At 46.7% G+C, this 21,925-nt stretch overlaps 1 protein-coding gene across 6 annotated transcripts in view; it reads right to left on the bottom strand.

The window, feature by feature from the left end:
• Positions 1-21,925, bottom strand: part of EXD3 (exonuclease 3'-5' domain containing 3) — a 161,671-nt gene that overhangs the window by 88,438 nt on the left and 51,308 nt on the right. For 4 of the 6 annotated variants that reach the window (XM_065737731.1, XM_065737732.1, XM_065737728.1 and 1 more), the window contains exons 14-17: positions 21,443-21,609; positions 16,719-16,889; positions 10,183-10,236; positions 8,376-8,507 (exon numbers count right to left, since the gene is read on the bottom strand). In XM_065737731.1, coding sequence (XP_065593803.1) covers positions 8,376-8,507; positions 10,183-10,236; positions 16,719-16,889; positions 21,443-21,609 — 524 coding nt within the window. The remainder of the gene's footprint in view (positions 1-8,375; positions 8,508-10,182; positions 10,237-16,718; positions 16,890-21,442; positions 21,610-21,925) is intronic. The other 2 variants (XM_065737730.1, XM_065737734.1) reach the window with 2 other exon arrangements.

Genomic DNA, 21,925 nt, shown 5'->3' with positions numbered 1-21,925 from the left:
CTTTGGGAACAAGGTCCTGGAAAGCCCCAAACTCACTGTTATTGCTTCCCATCCTCATAATTAGCTGCTTCTGGCTGAAAATACCTTCACAGAAGCAGACGAAACAGGAAATCACGAACCATATCCCACAGGGGTCCACAGACGTATGGTTTCATTTGCTGTGTGGTGTCTTCTCATGTAACCAATACCACGTAGAAGCGATATGTTTTAATTGATGCCAATAGGAAGTTACACAGTTTAACGCCTAAAGGTCTTCAGATAAACGCTGTCAAGTAATTACAGATCTGGCAAATTCTACAGTGAGGTCAAGTATGTGTACCTCAGTGTATAATGCTGACTCAAATGAAAGCTTCAAAAATGCCTAGAGATTACATGTTCTTCCAGAGAAAAGAAAGGTCTGCAGCCAGTGTTAGCAGCTGCCCAGGCAGAATAAAATCGTGGATGACTGCAAAGCTGTTCATTCCTCCTGAAAGGCACAGAAGATCTTCTATTCCATTTGAAACGATGGGACAAGAATTCGTGCAGCATCCTCAGTGGGAACTGGGAAACCATTAGTATGATATTGCATGTGCCATGGTCCACATCCACTTAGAAGGGCTCCTGACCACTACTATTCCATCACCTTGATCCACGAGGTGAAAATAAAGCCCTGGAGGCCTTTTGAGTGAGTTCAAATCAATCCACATCACCCAATCCTCTACTGCAGCTGGTTACTTCAATGTGAAAACAAGAACTTGGACATTCTCTTACTTTCAAGGTATGAGATATCTCAAATCACGAGACTTATTACTTGTAGTGCTGTCCTACATGTAGGATTATTATCCTGAGAACCCACCAGAATAAATATACAGCCATTCAAAGACCAAGAGCTGGACACCCGATGCTTACTGTGACACACAAACAACAAGCATGATAAGGGCACCAATGTCAAAAAGGAGGAGAAACACTACAGTGTATAAAACATGGGAATTTTGACTTCTTGACACAGTCAATACACTGAACTCTGACCTCAGGAGGCACAGGGGACTGGAAACCAACAGAACTTAAATTGGCTACAAATCTCTTGTTTTCTCATGACATTTGAGAGAAAACATGGGGACGGTTTCTTCGGGACGCTTGGGAGTTATAGCTGTGTCACTGCCTTCTCCAGAGAGTGCCATGTTTTCCCTGCAGTCACTCCATCACTGTCACCCGCTGACCTTTCATTACTTTCTCCCAGTGCACCATCATCACTGCTGACCAATGCACTTCCCGAGCCGTCCAAATCCACGCGAGGAAGAAAGAGCCTTGCACAGAGCTGCATAAAGGGACGTTTACTCTGTACCACACTGTTTCTTCTTTTCTGTGCTAGTCTAAATACAAGTGCTGTTTTCACTGCCAGTCGTTGTTTGCTTGTTCTGTTTCTACTGGCTAAAACCAGCATTTTTCCTGCTAGTGTTGCCCTCCAGGAAAAAACACACATTCATACCTTTCTCGCATTTAGCACAGGAGAACAAAGCTGGTTCCCAGGAATAAGGATGATTTCCTCAAAAGAAAACATTTGCTGTCAGCTGAGGTTTGACCTCTAATAGCTTGTTTGGCATCATCATTCTGAGCAGTGTAATGCATAACACCATGAAAAATTGACAACTCTTTTCCCCCTGAAGTTTAATATTCGTCTGCAGCTTTGCAAGCAAAAAGAGAGAAAGGAAATAAACACACAAACCAAAACCTTGGGTGCAGTCTCACATATATCCACAAAAAGAGCCTACAGACAAAAATCTGTAAAGGAAATTTCACTGGAAATCAAGCCTTTGCAGACACTGAGAAAGCAAGTCTGCAACATGAGACCGTCTTCCTTGAAGAAACACAGCTGATCTGCTGCATTCCCATATCTGACTTCCACTGGTCTGTGTAAAACATAAACTTTCACGCTAACCCTATGAAAACAGTCAACATGTGAGAGAGACAACAGTCTGCTCCTAGCTGCTGAAAGGGGGAAAAAAGTCTCAGGCTGTCATTCTTCCCTTGCTGTGACCTTCATGCTCCACTGAATTTCTGAAGATACTGAAATCTTGGCAGGGAAGTGTACAGTCTGTGGGAACCAGGCACTACTGTCCAGGCTCACTGCTGAGAATTAGGCCCAGCCGAGCCTTGCTTTCAGGGGGCTCTGAGCTTTACACAGACGGTAACACAGAGCTAGGCAAGCTACAGGCTGGGAGTTGTGCAGGGCTCTGCTGTGTGCACTTGCGTGCTGTGCTGGTGCCCCTTGCTATCTCATGGTGGTGCTGGCACATGGGGGTCATCCCCTGCAGTATGCTCCACATGACCCCCTTCTATCATCAGCACAGCACAGCTAAATCCATCATTTTCCCACCAAAGCTACATAAATCCTGGCAGTGAAGGCTGGGAGGGCTGCTGGGCACCTGCAGGTCGGGGCATGCAGGGTGGGCAGCCAGCCGTGCTCCTGCTGGAGCCCCGCATGGGGATCTGCCCACAGCACCCAGCCCTGGCAAGCCCACCCTTCCTGCCCGCAATGCTGACTGCTTGCTGCAGCCCTCACTGTCAGTTATAAAGCCTCAGAGATCAGCAAATAAAAATCTTGAGACTCGGAAGGAGCACAATTTGCTACAATAAATTATCGCCAGCCCCAGAACTATTGAACAACTGTTGCATAGAGCCACTCCAAACAGAAAAAGCCACATCCGTCTGAATGGAGCACTGCTGCTGCACAGCTAGGTGCATTCAGCACTGAATGCTCACATTCAGACAGGCCCAGGGACAAGCACCTTTCGAGATCAATTCACTCCTTCAACAATGTCTGTAGAGGCAGAATAATACCAGCTGTGCTTCCTGACCAGCATCTAAGCAGCGCAAGTTGCAGATTACATCTAAATTGCCAAGCCCAGGATAAACAAAAAGATTAAGAGGGCCTTACTCTTTGTGTTGAACAATCACACACTGAACCAAGAAATCACAGCCCACGTTGTGGGTAGCACAGGGCTGTGCTTTCATTTCAGGTTAAGAGCTGGTGATCAGCGAGCAGCTCGCACATCTGGGGAAACCACAGGTGCTGTTATTCACAGGTTGTCCTGACCTGTAGGTGCTGACAAATCGCATCGTAGGGATGAACCTTTTATTAAACCACAAAGGGCTTAGGAACAATATTCTTTCTCAGTGCTCCCAAGTCTACAGAACCCTGTGCGTGCTGCCCTTTAGAGGCAGGCACTTCAATGGCGACACGTCCCTTCCCAGAGAGATGTCAGGGCAGACAGGAAGCCAACAGGACACTGTGTTCTGTCAGCAGAAGGCATCTCAAACTGAAAGGTGGGATCTAACCACCAGCACCTTTAAAATTCTCTGATGATCTCTTAGTCCCATTTCAGCTGCAGATGCTTTTTGTCCTGAGCAACTCCTGAGACAAATCTCTTGCTGTCTCTTAGGGCAGTAATAGTTTATGAAATACGTAGCCTTTAAATTCTGTTTCCCTGGCGTACAGGGAAGCACAACTGTTACACTGAAAAGAATGAAATGACTGTTGTCCAGGCCAAGAAAGGTGACCACAAAACAAAATTGCCCCGGTCCCACTTCCATGACATGACAGAGCAGAGAGAGAGCTGCTTGGCTCACAAGTTAGTGAGAAAGATGATGTCTGGGAGTTCTCATCATCATCTGGACCGACAGAGCAACCCACATAAAAGGAACAAAAGAGCCTGCTGATCAGATTGGTGTGACAGAGGCTCATGAGAGATGTGCACATTTTCAACCTAAACAACAGCTTGAGGGATCTATATTACTAATTATCAACTAATATTGCCAGAGTTCCCAGGCCAGCTTCAAAGGTTCTTGCAAAGTGCCCCAAGCACCGAGTTTTTCATCTAATCATAAGGACTTTCTCTTTGTCCCTGCTAAATGGATTGCTCCGAACGAGGCTCACTGTGTAAATCAGTTTGCACATGATGAGCTTTGCAGCACTGAAACTCGTTACCTTAACCACAAAAAACCAGCAACCTTTGCTGTAACTGTTATAACACTTTTGCACCTCATTTAAAAAGAAAAAAAAATAAAAAAGAAGGTGGTTTCCTCTCCTCCCCCCCTCCCCTCACCTACTCCTGATCCCATGTGAACACCTCACTGAAGGGCCGGGGTGAGCGGCTGCGGAACTGAAAGAGCAGGGAATGGGGGAGAGAAAAAACGTATCAGATCTACAGACAATGAAATAAAGCAGTTATCTCTCACATCCTGTGGGGCTCGGGCTGAGGTCACAAGTTAAACAGGACATCAGAATAGGTGATGTCATTTGCTTATTTAGGATCAGAGTGTCCAGCGAAGTGAAAGAAACAACCTATTAGAACTTGTAGATAATCCTACAACAAATGCAGGGCTGTCCGGCTGCAGAAACTGCACTTGGAGCATGAGGTGTTCTGTTCCCTGCACACTTTTTTTTGCAGGTGATATAACTGTTTTTGCTTGCAGGAAAGCCTCAAAACTTCACGTAGATGCAGACCTCATAGCATTGTAGGTGCAGATCCCATTGCATTGGGTATCATTGCTCGGGGGGTCCCCGCTCTGGAGCAGGAGCAGCCACAGAGTCACCCCAAAGGTGAGGGGCAGCTGTTGCTCCTCCCGTGCCCATTGTGAGAGATGAGCTCAGAAGAATCCCCCAAACCTCAGAGCTCAGCTACACCCTGTTACACCCACAGGTCACAGGGGATGACAGACAGGCCCTCCTGGTTCAGAATCTCCTTTTGGTGCTTCAAACCTGCGAGAACTGCAGCAGTTACAAACCTTTAACGATGGGATCTTCTGTATCAGGAAGGATTTATCAGCCTCTCCAACACTGCACACACTGTTTTCCCCTTGAACCACTGTGACAAACGCTGGCGATAAAAAGATTTAAAGCCATCAACGATAAAAAGATTTAAAGCCAACAACCTGATTTCAGTCTGCACAGAGCAGTGCTGCTCGCTTGCAGTCCCTCCACGTCTGTGCTGTTCTTGTAGAAGTGCTGTCTCACTGGCACCCGCAGCCAGCCCTGTGCCAACCCTCAGCCCGTTCGTGGCTGAAGCTCACAACAGAGGCACTGCCCACACTTGGGGTCAGCAGAGGCAGCCTGACCCCACTCAGTGAGACAGCACAGAAAGCAAGATGGGAGAAGGCGAGTCAGTCATCCAGGCCATGTCTGCCAACAGCACATTTGTTTCCAAGAGTCTGTGCATGGACAGACCACTTAAAGTGCCAAATGTCAAACCCCAGGTAAAACAACCCAGCTGTCCCACATCTGCCCCCGAAACACAGCCGTCCTCTTGGATGCCTTCGTTAGCAGACACCAACCTTTCCTCAAACGCAAGGTGCCTGAAAACCTCTGTGCTGCCAAGGGCTGACCCTCCACTCGAGGCAATTTGGCAGATGCCCTAATGCTGCTTACAGCCCCCAGCAGCTCCACACAGCCCTGCGGGACTCCGGTTTGCATCCTGAAAGGGTGACTTCTGGCTACTGGAAAAGAAGAAAAGGTGTATAAGAGATAACTGAATGTGCATATCTGCATTTCTGATAGATGAAGAGGTTTATTTCAAAGATTTTGAAGCTAATGAAGCACATAACATCTTGAGGCTTTTTGGCATCTTATAAAAGGACATATTTCACTTTATCTCTGCTCTAGTCCCCTAAAATTTTCCTTACTGAGGATAACAGGAGCCATGGCTGAGGCTGCTGGGCACAGGTGGCTCTCCACGAGCACCATGGAGCTCCAAGACACAGCGCACGAGGGATGTGTGTGATGGGCACACCAGGAAGGCTGCACCCAGCTCTGCTGATGGCACCTCTGCTCCTGGGGCTTTTGAGCAGAGCAACTGTACTGCAGAAGGCAGAGATGGTGAGATGCACACGGATAACATTCTCCTTGTACTTGCTGAGAGAAGTCAGACAGAGGTAACTGCGATTTGCCATTGCTCTGACAGAAAATGGTGTTTTGGCAGGGTTACAAAGCCAGCCCTCTCTCTATATCTGCAAAATGGACACCGTCCATCCTCACTGAGGGATCAGGCATGGGAAATATATTTTACAGCAATCCCGGGTACAGTGTTGAATTGTGAGCTAGTCTTACCTTCTGCTCCACACTACATGCATTAATTGTTACAGCAACAACATTTGCTGACATATTCATTCCAATCATTTGCAGGAGAAGCTCAAGAGACAAAGTAAGCCCTTGCTCCATGAGACAGAGAGAGGCAGGCAGGATGCCACACTGCTTCCTGTGACACGCAGCAAACCCTTATCTACGTGGGGTGATTGAAGCTGATAATGAACCTCCAGAGCTGGTGAGTGGAGCTGTGCCATCTCTTGGCCACGAACCGCTGTGGCCTGAGCACCTTGTGCTCTTGGTGTTCCTGCAAGGCAAACCTGCTCGCTGCTCTCCCCTGCTCCAGGGACAGCCCAAGGTCTCAGCCAGCCATTAGCAATGCACATTTCTGTGAGGAGGTGGCAGAACTCAAGCCCTGAGGCCTGTATCCTGGTTAGAAACCAGAAACTGGGAGCTTGGGAGCCTCCAACCTGATTAAGTACAATTAGCTTTGCTCAGTTTGCAGAGAATTAGGATGCCTTTAAGAAAACCTGAAGATGAAGCACTGAGGTCTCTGTTGTCCACAGCGAGCCCTGAGGACCCTTTAAAGAGCAGAAATTTCCTATTTTTTCAGGCAGCAATTAGGCATTAACACCCCGACCTGCTTAGCCCTCCAACTCCAGCTCTTCCCGTACACTGCACAGGGTGGGTGTCTGCAGGGAGACAGCTGCAGAATGCAGGATTCACCCCCAGGGCAACAGCATGACGGCAATGAAACGTGCACAGGCCGCAAAGGACAGCTGAACAAAATCAGCTCCGAAACACCAAATCCTAAAATGCAGGCAAATACATGATTCAGTACACAGAGCAGTCTGACAAATAATAGCATCTTCCCATGCCTAGCAGTATAAAACATGCAGCTGTTCTACCACCACAATTTACAGGAAGGCATTTCTCCTGGAAGTAAGAGAACTGTCCGTATATATTCCTATCCAGATTGATTACCCTTATTTATATTGTAAACTAAGACAGCACGTACTAAAAATGCCGCACAGTTAAGCAGTTCCAGACTCCAGATCATGCATGAGGGGTCGGTTTTAGACTGGATTCTGCAAAGCCTGCCACATTTATTACAGACAGCACACATTTTTTTTAGTGTGTTTATTCATGTGGCATTTCAGCAACCACCAGGAAGAACACTCACACGTCTGGGATCTCAGGGAATCAGAGAATCCATAAGTTGTCTTTCCTAAATAGCAAAAAAGCCAGCAGGTCACTACGTAACAACTGAGATCTGTTCTCAGAACAACAAAACCACAAGACTGAATGCGCTCACTATCTTACATCTGAGCACACACATTTAGTAGGATCAGCCCATTGGCCCACGCTGTGCTGATCCCATCTGTGTGCTGTTACATCATTCTCATCTTACAGACAACCTGCACATATGGACAACTCTCACTTTTGCTATAGGTTACACATATGGTTTCAACACCCAGCACTGGGTACCTGCAGATATTGCTCTCTGCCCAGGAGTCACTGCTGCTCCTACAGAACGTGTGCAGCTGCACGGGGCCAGGAGCCCCTGCTAGCTCGACTGAAAGGCACGGAGCCAGGCTTTGTTGGCTTGTTTACTCTTAGGAGAGAGCTCCTTTTCCAGCCAGCTTTTGCAGTTTCTTCTTTTTCTCTCTTTGAATGCTGATAAGGTGAGAGATGGTGAAGCTGCAATTTGGTTTGTATTACAAGTTTGAAAGGGATGGGTTGTGGCGTGTTACTGTAACAAATACAAGAGGGAAATTGGAAGGGATGGAGATGTGAACAATTAACACTTCTTCTTAAAAAGAACCTGCAGATATTCGGTGCCAAATACAATCTGAAGTCATCAACCAGCATGGACATGAATTAACCTAATTGCTTCTGAAATAAAATGGTCCTAAAAAAATTCCTTCTATTAAAGTAATTAAGTGTTATCAGAATCACAGAGCCATAATTAAACATGGTTTATTATTATAACAGCATGTGTCCTAGACAGTGAACACAGGAACAAAGAGAATGTAACTGTGACAGCCAAGGCCAAAACACAAGCCCAAAAATCAGAAAGCAGCAGTTTCAAGCAAATTGCAGGTGCAGTGCCTCTGCTCTTCTGACCCCATCAGCACCTCTGGTGGATGCCAGCAAGCTCAAAACTCGCAGCTTTGCACAACATTGCCACAGTTCAAGCATTAACCCTGGGAACCAAGCACAGCCCACGAGCGCAGAACCCCGAGAGCAGAGGCAGCGCCCACTGGGGCGTTCAGGAGCGAGCACAGCCCTGCTAGGACAGCCCCTGTCCTACCTGGCAGCGGCTGAAGATGTCCGCCAGCGTCACGTGAACGTTGAAGTGCTTCAGGACCTGCAGTGCCTGTTCCTTTGCCTTTTCCGAGCAGTTCACGGAGAAGCACCTTCCTTCCCCTACCTGGGACTGCAGCTTGAGGACACAAGCACAAACCACGAGAAATGAGGCACTCCATGCATCCCCATCCTGATCTGTTTTGTTTTTTTTTCCTCATTCCCTTAGTTTGGTTTTAATTACAAATAACATTTGGAGTTTATGTGTTTCCAGGTTAAATTTTGATCTAATAAGCACAATACATAATCAAACATTTAGCCACTGCTGCAGATAACCCTGAGACGAGTGAGGCAGCACAGCATTCAATATATCAAACACAACTGTCTTATTGTGTTGTCTGGCGGTGCGGTGCTGCCTGGGACGGCAAGAGGAAGCTGAGTTTGAGGACATGTGAATGCTGATGGATCACACACTGTACATAAAGGCACAGCCAAGGAGCTGGTGTCTGATGGAAGTTCTGTCACTTCATCCTTCACCTCTACCAGGAGATCACTGATGGCCAAGAGCTGGGCAAGGTTGATGTGGACACTCCAGTGATGTTTGGTCCACATTAGGCAGAAAAGTCTGGGAACAAGAACTGGCAAGTGTTCAGACACATCTTTATGAAGCACTGACAGTGAGCTGGGATCAGCCACTGCTTGTACTTGTGTAAAGGGGTCTAGCAGAGCCATTCTGCCTGAGTGCAGGGCACACAAAGGCAAGGGAGCAAAGGGACGTTTCCCAGGATATTTCCCAGGGAAGTACTGTACACTGCAAAACAGTTATTTTCCTTTTGTAATTTCTACATGGTACTTTGAAACTGAAGTTTGGCCAAGTAAGATCATGCTGGACTCTGAATTACCTGTGGCATCATCTGTGGGCTCTGGGAACCACCACGTGGATCAGGAATCTGCAGCAGGGCATAGCTGCAATTACCTCACAGCATCATGTCCTGAAGGGAACTTTCCTCAGTGCTCAGCTGCTATCTAGGAAATTAACCAACTAAGCTCTACAAATGCTCTAAGTAACTATTTGAGTAGTTGGGAGCTATGGTATCAGTAGTTTGTATCAAAGAAGGCCTGCACTCTGACCCATGGTGTAACCCAGAGCAGTTTCCAAATGAATGTTTGGGTGATAAACTGCAAAAGACTGCAGCATTGTAACCAATGACTTAACGGGTTCAATACATTCCAGCCAATGCTGTTTCAAAGTGTATCTCATGAAGGGCTCTGAACATCTGAGGGCAAGGTTGGGTTTGGCTTTTTTTTTTCTCCTGTGTATCTATAGAAAGAAAAATCCTTCACGGCGTCCACCAGGACCCCACGCTTGGTGGCTTCCATTCTCCCTTCCAAGCCTGAAGGAAGTCTCCAAGTGTTGAAACTGTCAGTGTGGAGCCAGGCAGTAAACAAGAATCTCTGTGATAAAAGGCATGTGAACTGAGCTGGCCTTCACCTGCCAGTGAGGCCAAACAGAAGCACTTCATTCTGAGATGGCAAGGCTTGATTTTTTATTTTTTTAGTTTCCTTAAGGGAGGTCAATTGCACTCCCCTCTGATGACATGTTGTGTGTAGAAAACTTCTCAGCCCAGCCTTTGGCTACCCAGAGACAACAGCAAGCCTCACAAGGCACTGTATGTAGTTCTTAGTGCAGGAAACATCCAAAAGCCAAAACAGCAATTGCTTTCTCATCAGACTGGTCCTCTTCTTTACTGTGCTCATCCCACACCACACAACAGTACAATACCACAGAAATGCCAGAAGCTCTGAACACTTACAGTCTGATATGGGAGTCCAGAGGTTAAAATGACTCTTCCCTCTTGTCTGGCAATCTGAAAAAAAAAAACCAAACAGTACAAATTGTAAGGAACGTGGGCTGAAGCTAACACTGGATTCAGTCAGAACAGAGAGAGCATCAGCTGGTGATATGGGCTCCTTCTCTGCATTTGGACGTGCACTAGGCCAAGAGGATCTGGGCCCAGTTCAGCAAGATGCTTTTGACAGCAACAGCAGCTTAAGGTATCACTTGCTCAGTACACGTCCCCTCCCTGCCAACCCCCGCCTGTCTCACATGTGCTGGAACAGCTTCTTGTGCATCTGCATTGCAGATGGCCCAGGGATTGGATCCACCTTGAAATAATCCTATCAAAAAGTTTTCTTTCTTTTTTTTTTTTTACTGCCTTAACCCAGACCACTTCTGTTCCCCCAGTGTGTTTCTGCTCTCAACGAAATATAGAGGCGAGAAAGGAAGAACAGGTAATCCCAGAAGAAAAAAAAAAAAGAAAAAACAGAGAAAAAAATAATAAAAAAAACCATTGTATGCATCTGTGATCTTCACGGACACTCACAGAATTATGTTCACTCCACCCCTCCATGATATTCTCATCTCATGGTGCTATTCTCCCAGCAGCCCACAATTCTGCATGCTTTCAAGGCTATGAAGAACATCCCCATGACAGCTTGTCCCTTCCTGGTTGCAATCCTGTGCTTTTATCAGGGGAAAGCTCTGCTCTCAGTGAGCAGGGGTCTCATCCATGCTCACAACCTTTGCAATAGAGTAAGAGAAACATTCAGATGGTTTGGTGCCAAGAGAAGATACTAAATCTGGAACCGCAGTTCTTCACAGAGATGAAAGTCTGGCTGATCTTTGTGTGCTTAAATGACATCGCTCCCTCCCACTTCTTTGTCCTCTCCTCTAGCAGAGGAATCATTTTGTGGCCACAGGAATAGATGGGTTCCCATGTGAACCAGTACTTCTGCTCTGCTGGTGCTGACAAGACATTGGCACTTGGAGGTAGGCACGAGGTTTTCTCTTCTCTGGCTTCCATTCTGCTGGAAGCCCTTGTGTTTTTCACTACTTCCAGATGTGTGTCACGGAGGTCTCTCTTCTGGATCCGCCTCAGAAGCTCTCTCTGGACCAATGTGTAACCCTGGCAGAGGGATACACACTGGGGATCTGAGCCTTGATGCACTTCCCAGGCATTCTGACAGCACTGAGTGCAGCCAGGGATCGCCGACGAATAACAGACTGAGATTTTACAAAGTCAGCTCTTGGACAGCTCTTCTCTTAAGACCCACCTGACCCACGGCCATGTGAAATGAGGGTGAGAATGCTCCCAAGGCACAAACTCCCCTTGCAGCAAAAGGAGCAACCATTTTGTTCCTATCCTGACCTTTCAGGTAGCCTCTTTTCTCTTTTCTTATATGAAGTCACTGCTTTTTCTGCCAGTTCTGCACAGAGAAAGCAACTGGCAAAGCTTCTAAAGCATCTTCCTACAGGCAAAATTACTGAATTTCTTTCAAAATCAACCCTCTCTCACAAGTAAAGGAAAAGAGCCTCTAGAAATAGGAGCCCTGGACAACCCTTCCTGCACACGATGCTGCTGCAAGCAGCCTGGCTTACAGAATGGCCCTGCCAACAAATCACCCTCAATGCATGTCAGCAAGAGAAGTCCAGTAAGGCAACAGCAGAACTTCACCACAGCCATTCGCCGACACGGGAAGGGAGATATGAAATTCCTGCAGGCCCATGTGTGCTTCTGGATAAGTCTGAGGATTTCACAGCTCAAACACTCCATCCTGACTTCCTGCATCCAGGGTTAATTAGTTCAAGCTTGATAAATCCACTTATCTAAATTGCTCTGCAGGGACAAGCAAAGAACATCAAATAAAAAGGAGAAAAGCAGTAACTCTTCCAGCATGTTTTTCCGCTTCTGGAACAATCCCTGGGAGAAGCAGGCAGAGGCAGAAAATGCATGGGATAGCACACATCTGACTGGAACCCAAAGCAGATACATGATGGAGGAAAGAGCACAACTCCCTTCTCTTCCCCTGACAGAAATCACCAAGTGCAGCACTGGGACTGTCTGGGAGATGCATGCTCAGTGCCACAAATAGAAAGAGAAGAAGGATCTGAGCAGCATGTTGGGGTTGGTGTCAGGGTCCATCAGTTGCTCAACTTTGCTCCATATGTCTATGTCAGACACACCAATTTTTCAGACTATCTCTCTGCCACCAGCTGTCACACAGCAACAGAATGTCATGGAACATCAGTGGGAAGGTTCAACCTCTGCTGCCATCCCATCAGCATGTGCCTCTGATGTCATGGGCCAAGATAATAAAAGAGGAGGCAATACTTTCAGAGCAGCTGTTGTATTAAGAAAGATAATATCAACTTCCTCTGGAAGAGTCTTAGACTGTCGGGATGAAAAGCACTCCCTAATAACTTGGAATTATGACTTAGCCCTGTCTGTTCAGCTAACTTTCATCTTGCAGAGGTGAATGAACAAAATGAATTCCAGAGATCTGGAAGGGCAACAACAGACAGAAGAGGGGAGGAACTGATCCTATATTTCAAAGACAGCAATAGCAACAGAAGGATTTGCGACAACCGAAAGGATCCTGAACTAAGGACAAAGAAGGTTTCAAAAACCAGCAGAGCAAGGCCACAGATTTGTAATTTAGAGGTAAGAGAAACTGCTTGGAATCACTGCCAAGCCCTTGCAAGGCATGTGTTGGACAAAATGACATGTCCTTGAAGAGGGGAACTGCAGTCCTCCCACTGCAATGTAGCAGTGCAGGAAAAGCTGTGACCCTCTGCATTGGCAGAGGCCCAGCAGTGCCAGGGATCTATTGGAAAAGTGGCTCACAAATCTCAACCCAATCCTGACTGACATCCCTGACCTGCAGTGTGAGGCTCTCAAAATACAGCATCCCAGACAGTTAGTAATGTTCAGTCCAGTGCTGCAGGACACTTGCTGGAGTGCTGGTACTTTAAGCCTAGACTTCTCTCCAGCATTTCTGAAAGTCACCAATTGCGAAGAGTAGAGCATGATTTTGTAACATGGCCTAAAGCTAGTTTTGTTTCTTAAAGCACACAACATTTGTATCTAGATCTCCAAAGAAATTCTCTTTCTGCTGACTCAACATCAAAAGCTAAGTCTTAATCTCTGAAGCAGACCAGAAGTCTGAGAGCTTTGTAGGTTCCCCATCTGCCCTCTGAGAATTCACTCTGCATGCTGGTGGGGAGGCAGAAAGACCAGCAAACCCCAACAACATGGTTCACATCAAAACTACAGAGAAAGACATTCAAAATGAGACAAGATGGGAGATTAGATTCTATCATCATATGTGGTCTCTTTGTGTCCCCTGGCTCCAAATCAGACCAGGCTCTCCCTGGCTCCGTGTAGGAGCCTCCTCTCAGACTCACTGGCTCAGCACAAGTTTTGGGGGCTACACATAACTTTGCCAGGGAACCTTCTGCCCCGTGGGAGCAGCAGGAAGCCAGTTCTACCAGCCTTTGGCATACTATTGCACCTCAAAAGATACGTTTGCCTCAGTGCATGGGTTACTCTTAGAGATGAGGATGGTTTTGAAGACCAAGAGGACACTCGGTTAAAAAAACTGAACAAACCCACAATTCAGCTGCAGGGGGCCCTGAGGTTCCATCAAGTCTTCTTAGAAATGAGTGACCTAAGAAACAAACACAGTTTCTGTATGAACTCCTGCCCACTCCTGAAGTGCAATGTTTTAAGACCTACTGTGGTTATCACACTGGTGGGTGATCCTTTAAGGCTGGTATGAGGAGAGTCCCACTGCTCCACCAAATTCTGCAAAACTGCCAAGAGAAGAGGCACACCCAACTGATACTTTCCCATATCCTTCCAATTATCCACAAAGAAGGCACAAAAAATGGGCTTGCAAATTGAAATTTGCAGAAGACAAGCTGGTCAACCTGGTCAGAAACACTACAGACCTGGAGGTGACTTAGTGCCCAGCCCTGGTGACTCCTCCCAGAGAGGCTGTTACCGCTGAATCGAAAGCTCAAGTGTTTCTGAAATGATGGGCTGTGTGTAAACGTTTTACCCTGAACATGAGAGCAGATTTAAGGATAAGATAATCAGTAAGATTCTTACATTTCAGTAAGAATTCATATCATTTCTCCTGCATTAAAGACTTCACGTGTCTACACTGGAGATGTAAGCTCTAATCAATCACTTCTCTGGATGAGTCCTAATTAAATGGCACCATGAAATACACCAAATGCAAATGGATGTCTTCTCACAGAATCTTAAAATGGGCACACAGTGGGATGCACTGGCTCCTGGTGCTGTCAGTCATGAGATTGCAGACCTGACATGACAAACTTGCCATGACAACTGTCGCCCAAGATGAGACATTTAGCCAACAACAGCAGCACAATACGAAGCAATACACTTCTAGTCTGGGAATGGGGCTTCTCAAAGCAACATGTGAATGTTACTCCTATTGCTATCACATGCACTAATCTAAAAAAATGAAAATCAATAGCTGCCTAAGCACAATCTACAAAACTATCAGGCTTTTAAGTTTGATCTCAGATAATAGAAGGTGAAGGACAAGACCTGTCTGTCTACCAGTACTGGAAGTCACTTTGACAAAAGGCAGTTGTGAGAACAGCATGGAGCAAATGCCAGGCTACTCAGGCTACTGGTACAAGGAGAAGTGTAACATGGCTGACAAATCGTTTTCATTAAATGACTTTAATGAAGAAAGAAGACCAACTCTATGCACACTTGTGTTCCCTGTGGCACTAATCAGAAACTGTATGGGACAAACCCCAAACTGCCTGTCTTGTGTTTGGCAACCAGGATCCAAGCCTTTATCCTGGCCTTTGCAAAAACATTTGCTGCTTTTTGAGTGTACAGTGGTCAACACGCACCATTTATTAAACCAAGACTGCTAGATATAAAGCAGGATGGGAGGAGCCTATTTTTATCTTTGCTGATCCAAGCACAGATCAAAGGCTCTGCAATACGGTAACACTCCAAGGGCTTTTGATAGTGACAGGATGTTTGTGCGGTCACCATAGAGAGAGCAATGTAAAACATCCTGTCCATAGCACGATAAGGTATCAGGATGAGAAGTGGAGATGGGGCTCTGGGGGGAGGCAGTGAGAACCAGTTTGTTTAAATGACTTGTGCAATTTTGGCAGAGACCAGATATTAATTATTTCTGCAGAAGTTAGAGCTTGCCCAGTCTTGAGGCCAAAAAGACATCTGAAGAGGAAACATCCTGTGCACCAGGCCGGGTGATCAGTGCACATTTGATAGCAACACACTGTGTGGGCTGGATATCTCCATTTCTGGCACAGTAGAAATATGTCTGAAATGAAGAAGTATGTGTCTCTCCTCTGAAAGGCGGAGGGTCAAAGTAGTTATGGGAGTCCAGACCAATGTTTCTTGTCCCCATGCATGTTACAGACTCTTCCTTACCTAAACAGATCACTGCAGTTTGTGGCTGATCACCTCTGAGACGTTTCACCAACTGGTAGCCAGCCAGAGTCGCATTGCACTCTATTATGGAAATGTTTCCAGTCATAATGAACACTCATCTTTTGATTATGTTTCTTCTCTATTGACTCAGGCATGAGGCAGGGAAATACCTTCCCTATAAGTTCAATCTGTAGTCCATTAGAAACCGAAGTAAATTATGACTTTTGTTCTCCAATTACTGACCAGTTGCAAAAGAACCACCCCACCACTGCCCTATCAAAGTCACTTGAGACTGAGGTCACACCTTTATACTGTTTATATTCCTCTAATGACTTGAAGCATCCCAGCTGTCAACAACTTGAATGCACCCAGAGGATGGCAACAAAGCTGGTAACAGAGCTGGGAGGCATGTGTGTGAGGAGAGACTGAGGACACTTCACTAATCTGGTCTGGAGAAAGAGGCCAAGAGATGACCTCACTGCTCTTTACAACGTCCCAAGGAGAGGAAGTGCAGAAGGAGGTGCTGGTCTCTTTCCTGGATAACCACTGACAGAATGCACAGGAACAGCACAAAGCTGCACCAGGGAGGCTCAGATTGGACATCAGAAACAATTCTTTACTGTGAAGGTGGTCAAACACTGGAACAGGCTTCCTAGAGGTGCCCCAGGCCTGTCCATGTTCAAAAGGCATTTGGATAATGTCCTCATTAATATGCTTTAACTTTTGGTCAGCCAGTTGTTGGATAGTTGGGTTTAATGATCTTTGAACTTTCAACTGAACTGTTCTATTCTGTTCCATTCCATCAAACACATAGACTTGTAAAGTATTTGAGTTCACAGCACACTCTACTCACTTTCTTCCTCCTGGAAATGGAGCACTAAGCCCACGCACTCCTGCAGGGACTAGTAAATACCAGCTGCCACATGGCACAGCTTCTTGGGCTGAACCAGAGAGCTGGGACTCGCCATATGTGCTTGCAGCTCCTGTGAGTGACTAACTGGCAATTCAATAAGCAGCTCCAAAGAGTGCAGATGGGAGCTATAAACACACACACCACTGACCTCAGCAGCTTTTCTATGGTCATCCTCATTCTCCAGCATCCGGACATCCACACCAAGGCAGCGGAGATAGCGTCCAAGGCCCTGCAGCATGTTATCACACACCACGCTGAACTCCTTTGGGGAGATGGGAGCAGGGGGACATGAGGTCTCTTTGTCAGATCCTTTACATTGCTGCAGAAAAGCAAGGGATTTGTAAGCAGCAGAGAAGGCTGATTGCCACCATGTTTGTGTTTTGCCTCCCTGCATCCTCCCACCATGACAAACCCAGCTGTTCCCAACCACGTGTTACAACTGCCCCTGACTCTGCAGCACTCCCAGTTCCCCCTTCACATCCTTCCTTCAAAGGCCACCTACTGCCTGGCAGGAGGCAGCACATGGTGGGGCTATCTCAGAATTACTCCTCTACCTGCAGGCCGCCTGGTCATCCAAAGCAAGGATCTGCAGCCTTTCTCTTGGCCTCTATGCTCTACACAGACAAATAACAGCTTCCACACTGCTATCCCCCTGTCAAATTAGACTGCAATCAGTATAAGTGTGCCAATGTTATCCTGTGGGAAGGGGACCTGCAGACTGAGGGAGAAACAGGTAGACAAAGCAGTCATGTCAGCCTTGTTATCTTTGGAAGCTTAAAAATAGACAGTGCCTGAATTCTGTTTATTTTTTCATATTGCTGCTGCTGGGGGAGTTCCTGCAGCTGGAGACTTTGTATTTGGGAGGCTCCCAGAAGTACAATGGGTAAATGCACAGAGAAGGGAAGTTAATAAGGAGCCGCCAGGTTTCAGCATTGCCTCCAGGAACTTGAATCTGCTGGGATGACAGAAAGGTACAGCCACTCAGGGCTATGCTTCTGTGATGCTATTCTTGCGTTTCATATTAGCTCTGCAGGAGCTGACTCGGGCATGGAAACGCAGTGGAGCACTATTCAGACACACCTGGGATGACTGTGAGAACTGGCAGATCCCAGAGCTCAATTTATGTAATGCTGCACTCTCAGAAGTTGCTACACACACTGAAAGCTCTGCAGCACTGGGTGGAGAGGCTGGGATGCCCTCAGCTCCTGGAAGGACCCTGATGAACATAGATGTGCCCTGAGGCATCAGGGTGCTGTGATAGCAGATTGAGTTGACCCTTCAGTGCTGAGGTAGTCAGAAAATACTTAACTGCTTCTCTTCCAACAGATGTAGAGGAGCAGCAGCTGGCTCTTAGTTGTGTTTATTCAAGGGCTAACTATGCCATATGTAGCTTTTTTCTCATGTTTCATCCCAGCAGAACGCAAAAGGCTTCTAAAGGAGAATAGTGTCATTAGCCCCACTTCAGATAGTGGATAAGGAAACACTGAGAAAGACAGCTTGGAGTCAGGCAGGCTGCCCTCAGGAGAAGTCTGCTTTTCTGAGTCCCAGTCCAGGTTTTACCAACTACCTTTTGGTTAATGCATCTGACTGTACAGAATACAAAGATGACCCGGGAGTTCACAAGGTAATTCAAGCCTGAAGTACTAACTTTTCCCATCCCTGCAGCAGCCAGTCAGGTCTGTTGTAATGCACAATATTCCCATGAACACAGGGCCCATGGAATTAGGAAATTACTAAGCAGCTTTGCGCTTCACTATCTGACTAATGGGATATTGCAGATTTATACATTTGATAAGGAGGATACTGGCAAGGTAGTTGTGATCAAGAACAACCATGTGTCCAACCACAGACAGCAAACTTCTCTCTAGAGGTCTGCTGACTGCCATGAGCCCATATTTGTGATATCTCGTGTGATATCATGTATGATAAAACTGGAGGACTACTATCCACTCCCGGTCCTTCAAGCTGGGTCACATGAGGCTGTGACTAGGAAATAAAGAAACATCACAAAAGACTTTAAGTCCCTTAGTTGAAGGGATTGGGAGCTCAGGTAGTGTTCTCCACAGTCATCCTGGTTGAAGTCTGGGATCTGGGCAGAAGGAGGAGAAAAGATCAGCTGAATGAATGGCTGTATGGATGCTGTCATACTCAGGGCTTTGGATTCCATGACCTGGGACCCAACTGCAAATGACTGTGAATGTTGGATGGGACACAACTGACCAGGAGGGGCAAGAATATACTGGCCAGTAAGCTGGCTGGGCTTATTACCAGAGCTTTAAGCTAGATTTGACAGTGGAAAGGGATGAACTGCTGAGTGACAGAGAAAAGCCAGTGAATACTGTCACTGTAGGGAGCAGCAAGGGAAAACCTCAGATTTGTCCCAGAGGATTTTGGGAGAGCTTCTTCAGACATGGAGAAGGCTGAGGTACTTACTGAGTTCTCTGCCTCAGTCTTCACTGGCAGCTAGGCTTCCCTCTCATGTCCCTGAATCTCTAGGCAGGGGTGAGGGGAGCAAAATCCCTTCCACTGTAAGAGAAGAGCAAGTTTGAGACCACCTCAAGACGCAGAACATGTACAAGTCTATGGGGCCAGATGACACGTACCCCAGGATCCTGGAGGAACTGGCTGATGTGGTTGCTGAACCACACTCCATTGTATTTGAAAAGTCATGACTGTCAGGTGAAGTACCCAGAGAATGTAAAAAGGGAAATATTACTCCCATTTATAAGAAAGGGAGAAAGGAAGACCTGGGGAACTTCAGACTGGTGAGCTTCACCTCTGTGCCTGAGAAGATCATGGAACAGAACCTCCTGGAAGAGATATTAAGGGACACACAAGATAAGGAGGTGATCTGAGACAGCCAGCATGGCTTCTGGAGAGGCAAACTGTGCCTGACCCATCTGGTGGACTTCTATGATGGAGAGACTGCATTGGTGGACAAAGGGAGGGCAACTGATCACTTACCTGGATCTCCAAGGCCTTTGCTATGGTCCCTCACCACATCCTTATCTCTATAACAGAGAAAGATAGACTTGAATGGTGGACAAAGGAACTGGTTGGATGGCCACAGCCAGAGCGTTGTGGTCAGCAGCTCCGTGTCCAGGAAGAGACCAGTGACAAGTGGGGTCCCCTGGGGGTCCATCCTGGGACCGGTGCTATGGAACAACTTGATCAATGACACACACACTGGGATCAAGAGTACTCTCAGCAGTGAGCAGATGACAGCAAGCTGAGAGGTACAGCTGGCATGACAGAAGGAAGTGATGCCATCCAAAGACCTGGACAGGCATGAAAGGTGGGCCCATGTAAACCTAATGAGGTTCAACAAGGCCAAGCACAAGGTGCTGCACCTGAGTCAGGGCAATCCCAGGTATGAGTACAGACTGAGAGAAGAACTCCTTGAGAGCAGCCCTGTGGAGAAGGACTTGGGGGTCCTGGTGGGCAAAGAGCTGCACACAAGCAGCAGTGTGCACTCACAGCCTGGAAGGCCACCAGCACCCTGGGCTGCACCAACTGGGGGCTGGAAGTGGGTGGATTGTCCCCCTCTGCTCTGCCCTCGTGAGGCCCCATATGGAGTACTGCATCCAGGCCTGGGGACTCCACCACAGGAAAGACATGGGGCTGTTGAAGCAGGTCCAGAGGAGGACACAAAAATGATCAGAGAGCTGCAGCACCTCTGCTGGGAAGAAAGGTTGAGGAAGTTCACGGTGTTCATCCTGGAGAAGAGAAGGTTCTGGAGAGACCTCACTGAGGTCTTGCAGCACTTGAAGGGGGCTTATAATCAGGAAAGAGAACAACTTTTTACACAGTCTGATACTGACAGGACAAGGGAAGATGGCTTTAAACCAAGAGGGGAAATGTAAATTAGCTGTTAGGAAGAAATTCATTGCACAGAGGGCAATGAGACCTTGGCACTGCTGCCCAGAGAAGCTCTGGATGCCCATCCCTGGAGGCATTCAATGCCAGGCTGGACTTGACCCTGTGCAACCTGATCTGGTGGTTGACAACCAGACCATGGCAGGGGGGTAGGAATTGAATGGGCTTTAAGGTCCCTTCCAAACTGAGCCATTCAATGACTATGATTCTGCAGAAGGTAATATTGAATTCACATTTGAGACTACTTGGAAAAAGACATAGACCAGTGAGTCTTGTCTGTTAATGAACAAATCTTGTTTTCTGCTCCTGCATAAACAATCAGATGTCTGCATTTTGAATGCAAAACTTTGATAGTAAGAGAGAAGGACAAGTAATGTTCCAAAATATGTAAGCATTCACACAGCCACAAGTTGCCAGCTGAGTTTCAAAGCTCTGACACAGCATACATTGCAGGGAGGACAGTCACAGACTGTGCAGTGGCAGGCTGGGGGCCAGACACAAACCATCAGTAGAAAGACTTTTTGATTAACTGTTTTTAATTTAGCAGACTTTTACTGCAGATGCAATAAAAGGGCCATTCCCATTATGAAGCCAAAGTGTACAAGTCCAGTAAAAAGCAAAAGTGAGGAAGTCAAAGTTTTGAAACCTGATTAATGCAACACCTAGGCTACAGAATTCAAACCCATGCCAATGAGGAAACACAGAAGCATTTCTACTGGCAAAGTTAGCTGGACTATGCCACACACATCTGCACCAAAGTTTTGCAAAGACAGATGAAGCTAAAACTGCAGGGAAAGCCAAACTGAGGCATGCAAAGGAGGAAACACATCTTAGCAGCGAAAGGGAGGAGCAAAGAAGACATTTGCTGCAATAGTCCTGAGAACAGACTACAAACAGGCATGCCAGGCATAGCTAATATGATGACTGAGAGACAAAGCAACATATGATTTACAGGGGTCTTGAGCAACATGCAGCTCTTTGAAGCTGTTTACAAACCTGACCAGAAGGTGACGGTACCTCTTGTTTATTCAGCTGCTTCTTTGCCCTGGCTTTTAAGCTTGGTTTTCCCACCAGGCTCTCCGTCAGGTCTGAGCTCAGACTGAAGCTTTCTGGATCTTTACACAGTTTCTCATAGACTTCCAGCAAGCAGTATGCATCTGAAGCTGGAAAAAACAGAATATGAGCATCAGCTAGCTTCACTCAAAAGTCAAACGGAAGATTTCCAGTGTAAGGAAGAATCCTCATATTTGCAAATTCTACTGACTGCACATATCCTGTGAAGCTCCGGCTTCCTAATATTATACCCTGCACTTTTAGTGCACAGTCGCAAAATAAACGCAGAGGCACTGAAAAAGTGACAGGCCCTCTGTTATCTCTGCTCTAATGCAAATTGCAGTGTGTCTGTTTAAGCCACCAGGTACAGCCAAACCATTTTACTCTCCATTGTTCCTGAGCAGCGGCTTGCCCACAGTTCATTAC

The sequence above is a fragment of the Cyrtonyx montezumae genome, unplaced genomic scaffold, assembly GCF_038088225.1.
Source record: "Cyrtonyx montezumae isolate F1298 unplaced genomic scaffold, pur_monq_1.0 scaffold_20, whole genome shotgun sequence".
NCBI lineage: Eukaryota > Metazoa > Chordata > Aves > Galliformes > Odontophoridae > Cyrtonyx > Cyrtonyx montezumae.
Note: the sequence above shows the minus strand (reverse complement) of the source record. Positions and strands in the feature narration are given on the sequence as shown.